The sequence below is a fragment of the Carlito syrichta genome, unplaced genomic scaffold, assembly GCF_000164805.1.
Source record: "Carlito syrichta isolate Samal-C Ts95f unplaced genomic scaffold, Tarsius_syrichta-2.0.1 Scaffold170066, whole genome shotgun sequence".
NCBI lineage: Eukaryota > Metazoa > Chordata > Mammalia > Primates > Tarsiidae > Carlito > Carlito syrichta.
This window is the reverse complement of record NW_007114162.1, coordinates 12,501-21,271: the sequence shown is the minus strand read 5'-3', so window position 1 is coordinate 21,271 and position 8,771 is coordinate 12,501. Positions and strand designations below refer to the sequence as shown.

At 41.2% G+C, this 8,771-nt stretch overlaps 1 protein-coding gene across 1 annotated transcript; it reads left to right on the top strand.

Annotated features, from left to right (window-relative positions):
- Positions 1 to 1,979: 1,979 nt before the first annotated feature.
- Positions 1,980 to 8,433, top strand: LOC103252771 (protein FAM184A-like). Its single transcript, XM_008051362.2, has 3 exons — positions 1,980 to 2,612; positions 5,212 to 5,316; positions 7,861 to 8,433. The coding sequence occupies exons 1-3, from the start codon at positions 2,505 to 2,507 to the stop codon at positions 8,065 to 8,067; spliced, it is 420 nt and encodes a 139-aa protein (XP_008049553.1). The 5' UTR covers positions 1,980 to 2,504; the 3' UTR covers positions 8,068 to 8,433.
- The last annotated feature ends 338 nt before the right edge of the window (positions 8,434 to 8,771 follow it).

Genomic DNA, 8,771 nt, shown 5'->3' with positions numbered 1-8,771 from the left:
TATATTCTTAGGGCCAAAAAAATTTCAGGGCATGCATGCCTGGTGAGAGTTCCATCAGTAACTCTGATTAGGAATCTTATGTGCTCTATTTCTTTGTCTCCTTTCTTTCCATTACTTATAATGAAAAGCTGTATTTTGAATAAAAGGCGACATGTACTTGTGTTATACTCTCAAGGCAGTGTTTCCCAAGTTTTAATCATTCCTATACAGCCTTGGGAATCTGTTCATTTCTGACTACCTGTAATATTATTTCCTGAATATTTTGTAGTTGACTCATTTTAACTTGAACATTTAACAGGAAAACTTGATATCACTACAGTAAAGTCTTTATCACTACTGAAAAATCGTATCCCTCAGTCTAAACAGAAGCTAAACTATAAGTACATAAATGTAAATTTTGTGAAAATAGGACAATATGATTAGATTCTAGCTAGCATTGATGGTCAAAGTCTACCTGAGTGTTGTGAAACTGGTGATTAACATAGGTTATGAAGGTCACTTATGATACAGAGAACCAAACAGGCTTGCTTTTTCTTGTGATGAGAAAGATTAAAGAACAGAATCATTTGTGTCACTGTTTGTCCACGCTGTTTTTCAGAAGCAGTGCTGGTTTGGAGGGCTGCCTGGGGCACCTGAAGAGGGGCCAGCTGTGACTGGTGTTGGCTTGAAATAGATATGGGAAGAGTATAAGTCTTCTTCTATTAGAGTTCTTGAAATGTGTTTGCAAGTTAAATCCGTATCCTGTTACTTGTTCTCTCCTTTAATGCTTTCCCACTTGTGTTTATATGGATTATGTTTCTTCCGTTTAACTAATCATCTTTTCCTCTTTAATATCCAGGTGTCTTTTTTATGAAATGTTTTGGTGACATAAAGATATTTTTGTGGAGACGGTTAACTGATAATAATTCTGTGGGTAAAGAATGTATAAGCGAAATAAAGACTAGAACCTGGGGTCAGGGCAGACTTTTATTATGCAAAATAAAGGGAGTTGGGAGATGGTAACTGATCATTTTAGATTCACGTCACCCTAGTGTCTTACTGTACTGGCACAAAAAGGCAGAAATAAGAGTTTCAAACATGCTCCCAATGTAGTTGTCTAGCTACCCTGCATTCTTGCTCAGCCTCAGGAAGCGCTTAGAAAATCTTGTGGTGGAAGGAAGCGCTTCGGTGACATCTAGTGGCTTCTCCTACATAAAACCCAAATGCCTCTCTCGCAGGCATCAGTATTTCTCAACCTTCTTGAAACCTTTGCCCGTAGAATGCAAGGGCTAGCCTTGTCACACTGTGGTAAAATGCAGCACCACTTTATGCGATTCACATAGCGCATACCATTGTTTTTCACTTACTCTCCCTTGGCACAAAAGAACAAAAGGAAGGTGGTGCAACGTACTCAGGGCTCAGCTGACTTCCCTGATCCTGAGACAATGGCTTTCCAACCCCACACTCCCTCCTCGCCTGCAAGCCTTCCCGCCCCGAGTCAGAGCTGGCCAGGATGGGAGCCCAGCACGCTATCTCCAAGTCTTCGGCTTGGGCTGGGTCAGGGAGGGCTCTGGTGGGCTCAGAGGCGCAGGCCTTCGGGTAGCTGGAGGGCAAGGAGCCCACTCCCTCTGAGAAGGTGGTGCGTCTGGAGGGCGCTCGGTGTTGGTCAAGGGAACGTTTTTTTCTGCAGACCCTCACTGGCCATCATCCTACGAAGCTCATTCTGAAAACAGTAGGATTGTAGGAGTGTTCTCCCGATTTGCGTTTTCTACATCTGAAAGTGCATTTTTCAAAGTACGCTGGCGTTTCCGTGGCACTCTTTCCGTCTGCCCTGCCCTGTAGGCCTAGATCCTGCAGGACGCGCCGCCTGCTGCTAAACAAACAGCGGCCTCTCCTTCAGCGTTCAGTGGCATTCAGGTCTGTTGCCACCTGGGGCAGAATGACCTGGAAGGGACTGTGATTCTTTTACCTGATGAGCCTTCTTTACAGTTTTCCTGTATTTGCTGATAATGTGGGGGCTTTAAACTGCGTTTTCCGTAACCTGGGAAAGAATGAAGTCCTACGTGTGTGTCCTTCGTTCCCCTTTCATCTTTATTTTTCTTTCTGCCGTTTGTGCATGTGACACAATGTTGTCTTTGTGGTAGGTGTTCATAATAGTTGACCTACAAGCCTGACCTGCTAGTGTCAGGCCTGTCTCTGTTAGGTTCGGATCACTCGGCCTGTCACTTCTGCAGTGCTCACCTCACCTTATCTCTGAGTGCTCTCGGGTGACTTCAGATGAGTGAGTTCCTCAGCACATAACCTGCAGAGGCCTTCCATGACATCATGTGCCCCTAGAAACCTTTGCTGTAACACTGTAGCTCTTGAGGCAGTCATGTCTTTGTCCTTAAAGGTTTTAAAGAAAAGTTTTGTTTCAAATGTTTGTATGTTCAGCTAGACCAATTTTCAAAATGTAGGTGTTATGAAAGAATATGTTCGAGTCATATCAATGAGCTAAAGGCTTTCTTGTTTTTAGATTAGAAGAAATGGAAGAAAAATATCTAATGAGAGAATCAAAACCAGAAGATATACAGATGATTGCAGAACTAAAAGCCTTGCTTACAGAAAGAGACCAGATCATAAAGAAACTAATTGTAAGATATTTTGGTTTTGTTCACCATGTTAATAATTAATAAACTATCGATTGGGAAAATATTTTTAAGTAATGCTAAATGAAAATGGAAAGTACAAAATATGTGCGCTGTGGTTGAAAGTTTATTAAGACATTTATGAATTAGGATAAGAAATATAGAGTAATTTTTTAAAAACTAGATTTGGCATTAGAGTAAGAAAATTATGCCTCTTTCAGTATTTTTTTTTTTTTTTTTTTGAGTTGGAGTCTCACTCTGTTGCCCAGACTAGAGTGCAGTGGCCGCTCCTGGCCACCGCAGCCTCGACCTGCTGGGCTCCGGCAATCATTCTGCCTCAGCCTTCCAAGTAGCTGGAACTACAGACGTGTGCTACCACACCCGGCTAATTTTTTAATTTACTGTGGAGATGAGGTCTTGCCAAGTTGCCCAGGTGGGTCTCGAACCCACACGCTCGGGCAATCCACTCACTTCAGCCTCCCAAAGCGTGGCATTATAGGCTGAGCCACCAAACCCAGCCAGTATTTTTTTTTTTAGTACTTTTCACTTTTTAAAAAAAAAGAAATAGTCTTTTTGATAGATGTTGAATGTTTAATGTCATTGCCAGTATACAATTAATATATCATTGAAGAGTGTGTGTGTGTGTGTGTGTGTGTGTGTGTGTGTTGTACATGTAGAATCAGAACTGGCTAGGAAAGCAAAGTCAGCACATCTGCGCATTAACCTGGGTAATGCACTTCCAGATTAAGCATGTTAATGTCCCAAAATGTGTTCTACCAAATTCTGATCCAAACTTGATACTCTGTAGAAGAAAGTGTTCCATGATCTAGCCAAAGAAAAGCTGTATACTCTCTCTTGGAGAGTCAGCAGCACTGAGTTGTTAAGGGCTCGGAGAAGTCTATCAGGAAAGAAAATACAGACTTAACAATAAATGCCATGCCTTCATTGAGTCCATTATTCTCAAACATAAAAACATAAACAATTTTTTTTTTTTGAGTTGGAGTCTTACTCTGTCGCCCAGACTGGAGTGCAGTGGCCGCTCCCGGCCACCGCAGCCTTGACCTGCTAGGCTCCAGCGATCCTTCCGCCTCAGCCTTCCGAGTAGCCAGAATTACAGGCATGTGCTACCACGCCCGCTGACTTTTGGATTTCTTGTAGAGATGAGGTCTCGCTGCCCAGGCGGGTCTCGAACCCGCGGGCTCAGGCAATCCACTCACCTCAGCCTCCCAAAGGCGTGGGATTACAGGCTGAGCCACTGAGCCCGGCTGACATAAACAATTTTAAAGCATGTTTTAAAATGTGTGAAACATTTCAGTCTCCTGATGGATAATTAAATTATTGCTTTCTGCCACCACTAACAAACGAATGTCTTTCGCCGTACAATTAGAAACAGACAACCAATCACTCTACGCACTCATTGATCGCTGCAAACTCTGGGCATTCGCCTGCAAAAAGAACCTGAGAACAGCGTGTGTGAGGAAGTCGCGTGTCCTCCGTGCGTCTCTCTCAGCATTCGGGAGGGCCTTTTGTGTGGCACTCCATGCCCCTGCTGACAGCCACAGGTCATGAGGGTGGTGTTTAGGAGCAGGCGCTGCCGACAGTGTGTGTGGCTTCAGGCACCAGCCGCACCATTTTCCAAGCTTCAGGAACTGGAGCGTAGGCCTTATAGCTCTGTCTGGTAGCAGTAGACTCGTGGAAATTTGTGTTTTGCACATGGGATTAGCAAGCATCTGTCGTCCCCAGAAATAGCTGCTGGTTTCCAGTTCTTACTGAGGAAGTATTAGATATCATTGCTTTTTATCTGTACAACAGAAATAGGGTCTGGTGACCTTCCAGAGCAATATCGCTAGTGGGAGACAGTCAAGGGCAGTCCTATACTCTCTCCCCAGCCCCTGATTCGATGGACCGTGAGGCACACAGGCCAGCACAGTCGGTGGCAACTAAGAGAGTTGAACATCTCGCTCTGATACATTTCACTGGAATCCCACCCTGCGAGAGCACGGCCCTGTACTCTCCCACGACTGTCCTGTTGACTTATGGCCTTCCCACAGTCTGCTTGTCCAGTTAGCACACCCTGTGGGTGAAACCAGAGATAAAGGTTTTGCCTCTGGAGGGGCCATTCACTTTTCCCCTGCTCTATCCTTCCCATCGCTGTAACCGATTAATGTCCCAGATTAGGCAAGATCAAAACTACCTGCAGTTACCTGGGGGGCTGATGAATAACAATGTATCACAGTGCCATCTTCCTCTGTGGAAACAACGAAACCACGCACACAGCCCCTTGAATGCAAGTTGGACTGCCCAGTCAGCCTGGTGAAACAGAGATGGGACCAAGTTAAACATGTAGGTCCAGTTTTGAAGGAAACAGCTCTACCCGCTAAAGGGCAGAGTCAAGTCCCTGGGCATAGGATTTAAAAGATGTGGAAGACTTGCCCATCAGCAGTCTTTAAGACAGCAGCAGTCAGGTCTAGAGATCTTGGAACAAGGTATATAAATCCTCATTTAGGTTTTATATTAAATTTTGGATGAAATGATATTTTACAATTAAGTTTTTAAAATATTCCATAGAAAATATTTAAAAGATGTTTATAATTCTTTTGCATAGGAGGATAATAAATTTTATCAGCTGGAATTGGTCAATCGTGAAACTAACTTCAACAAAGTATTTAACTCAAGTCCTACTGTTGGTGTTATTAATCCGTTGACTAAGGTATGTGCTATAAACACTATCCAATAGGGATGTGGTTTAAAGCTTGATTAAAAATTTGGGAACCTCTTAGGAGCAGCGTAAGATAAAGATCCCAAAAATGTCTTCTTAAATGCGATAACCTAGCACTAAAACATATTACGTGTTCATTTTCAGAATAAGACTTAATAATACAGTCCTTAAAATATCTTATCAATATTTCAAAACTTGGTTCTGCCTTTTTGTTTTTCATACCACTAAAGAAAACTAACCGTCTAACTCTCCTTAAGATAATTTCTTGTCATCTCCTTGCTGGTCACAGTCCTCTGCAGGGTCCAGAAAGACACTCCCGCTCCCGACGCCCAGCTGCTATCCCTAGCTTGAGGCCTAACATCGCAGTAGACCCTGGCTTGGGTGTTTGTTTTGTTACCTACCAGTCTTCAGAGGCGGGCTTCACTTCCCTCTGCCTGATGACCATCCTTTTGTTTTGATTTTGTTTTTGAAACAGGGTCACCCTTTGTTGGCCAGGCTGCCTCGAGCTCCTGGGCCCAAGTGATCCTCATGCCTTACTCAGCCTCCCAAGTGGCTGGAATGACAGGGGTGCACCATAACACCTGGCTTTATGCCCATTCTTGACATTTAAAACTGAATGTGACTCATCCTGATACTGTGTAACTTTTATACAGCTTTGTATCCTTACTTTTCATGGCTCCAATCATAGTGCTTTGAGTATAGTGGGTATTCAATAAATATTTGTGTTCAGTTGCCAGATTTCATCACAAGACTCCACAAATAAATTTGTGAATAAAGCAAGTAATAAAGAATAAATGATTTTATATATTGGCTTCACAGGAAGTATGCAACTTTTGGCAAAAATCAATAGAATAAATAAAAGTGCTAGTTCTAAAGCTGTTTTTTAAAATCAGATTTCATTACATTTCACATCACGCTTAATTTTTCTTAGGCCCTTCCCAGAAATTTTGCTTTCAAAGCTCATTAAACTTCCCTACTAAGAACACTGAGTCTGTCCTTTTTAACAAGTTAAAGTGCTGTCAATGTCAGGCTTGAATGTTTTTGAAAACAGTGACTGGAAAGAGGCCCGTATTCCTGCACTCTGCTGCCCTGTGGAGAGCGCTTCCTGAGTAATTGGGAATGAGGGAAGACAATTAGCCTTAGTCTTTAAACTCACATTCAGAGGGAAATAAACTTTCAATCTTAAAATGATTTTATGAAACTTGTGGAAACAAGATATTCCAGAAGTATTCTCTCTTCTTTTATTATTTTTTATGGGCATTAAATTTTTCAGCTACAAAATGATTGCTGTAGAACTTTGTCAGTGTTCATTTGATTTCTTGAAATAGAAACCTTAGGTAGGCTTAATTATGCCCTCTGGTGACTAGAATAAGAAAATGCAAAAGATAAATTTTTGTAGGAACTTGCAGGCTACTTTTGATTCCTAATAGTGACTTCAGTTTTCTCTAATTCCGAAAAAGATACCCTTTCTTTCTTTTTCTGGTTATGCCAAAATTGGCTTCTTGATAGAGACTATATGAGTCTCTGATACAGAGGAGAATGTTTAAATAGTGAGATAATTACAAGTAAAGGAAAAGTCCCGTCTTGTATATTAATTGCATTTTTCCCCAAACTCTGGAGTCGTTTTGCAAAAAACATTTCACAAATCTAATTACCATACATCTAATTAGTAACAAATGAGAATATCTAAATATGTAACAAAATGTTCATTTTTATTCCCCATAGCAAGATGATGGCCATTGATTCTAGAGATGTGAATAAATTACTTTGAGACTAAAGTTAGTGATTTGCAAGCGGATAGATTTTTGATAATCTGCAATTGTATTCTTTTTAATCTCTTAATTTTAAAGATTGAAAAAATAAAAAGCATTGATTACTACTGGCTTATAACCTTTAAATTTTAAAAAATGAGCCAGTTAACGATTCTGCCAATTAATTTGGGAATTAGACTTAATTATGCATATTTAATTTTCTCTCTTCAGAAGGATGTCAGGGTAAATTTAAAGCCAAATTATTTCTCTAAGTCAGCTTTAGGTCTTAAGTAGAAATGTGAGATTTGTTTTGCGCTACCTTGCCAAGCATTTTCTCATTCCTTTTTTTCCAGGCAAGAACTGCCTCCCTTTGACAGATGGCTAACTTTCATGGACCTCTCTCTTAAAATTAGGTTTAACTTGATCCTTCTCCCGATTTCAGCCTATGTTCATTCAGCCCTGTGGTGTCCTCCAGACCTGCTCTTCCCCCCTTTCCCCTGCCCCCCCCAGTGTTTTTCACCCTGGCATCCTCCTTCCCCTCGAGCCACGCCCGGGTATTTCTTCCCCATTCTTTCTGTCCTGGGAGCATGTCTGTCTGTGAGGATTCCATGTGGATAAAGAACAGCCCCAAGGATTCCCAGACCACAGTTTGGGCAACACCGGTTAACGCTGACATCAAGCTTCCCAACTTTCCCCGGGCCAAATTTGTATCTTCTGCCAGTCCTGTTTTCTCGGTTGTCCTCTTAGGCAGGGACCGTCCTCACACGTATTATTTTTAATGCAGCAAAAGAAGAAGAATAATAAGTCACCAACAAACAGGTTTGTGAGTGTTCCCAACCTGAGTGCGCTGGAATCTGGTGGAGTGGGCAATGGACATCCCAGCCGCCTGGAACCCATCCCTAACTCTCCCGTCCACGACATTGAGTTCAGCAGCAGCAAACCACTTCCACAGCCAGTGCCACCCAAAGAGTCCAAGACATTTTTGAGGTGAGCCCCGTCTCACCGGTGGTTTTTCTCTCTTCTTTCTTAACTTGAGAAAGGTACCTTCTTACATTGCAGAGATCCACCACTTTAAGAACAGCCTAAGGAAGGAAAACTTATTGTCCAATATTTTCAAAGTATCGCCTCTCTAGAAAACTCCCTTTTGACTCTGCTAAAAAGATGTTTCCGACTTCTTGTTGCCAGTCCATTTTGTAATGCTTGAAGAGAGGAGTAGCTGTAATTCATACGCTTAGAATTTTTGTATTTATGAACGATTGCTTTATTGTTAGTATTATCACCATTTTTTAATTAATCATCCATCCTTGTAGAATTTCAAATTTTTAAATTGTTTTTTGTTTCTTACATATGTTTTTTTTTCCCTTTCTTGTTTGCCAGGCTTATTTATGAATATATATGCTTCATTGCCAAAATAAAAATATGTAAACTCTAGGAACTTAACGAAATACTTAAGCAAAAACTAAATTTAGAAAAAATAAGTAAATTTAAAAATTGCCATTCCAATTTTAAGTTACCTCAGAATAACATTAAATGTAATAACAAGTAGCTTTTGAATGAAATGCATTGGTTAGCTATTATGTAAAGTGAGAAAGTACTATTGCTGTATGCTTCCCTACTACTGATTTTCTACTGCTTTAAATTTTTTTTCTTACTCTTACTAAATCTTAGCAGTGTCGTTAGTAACAGTCTTACAAG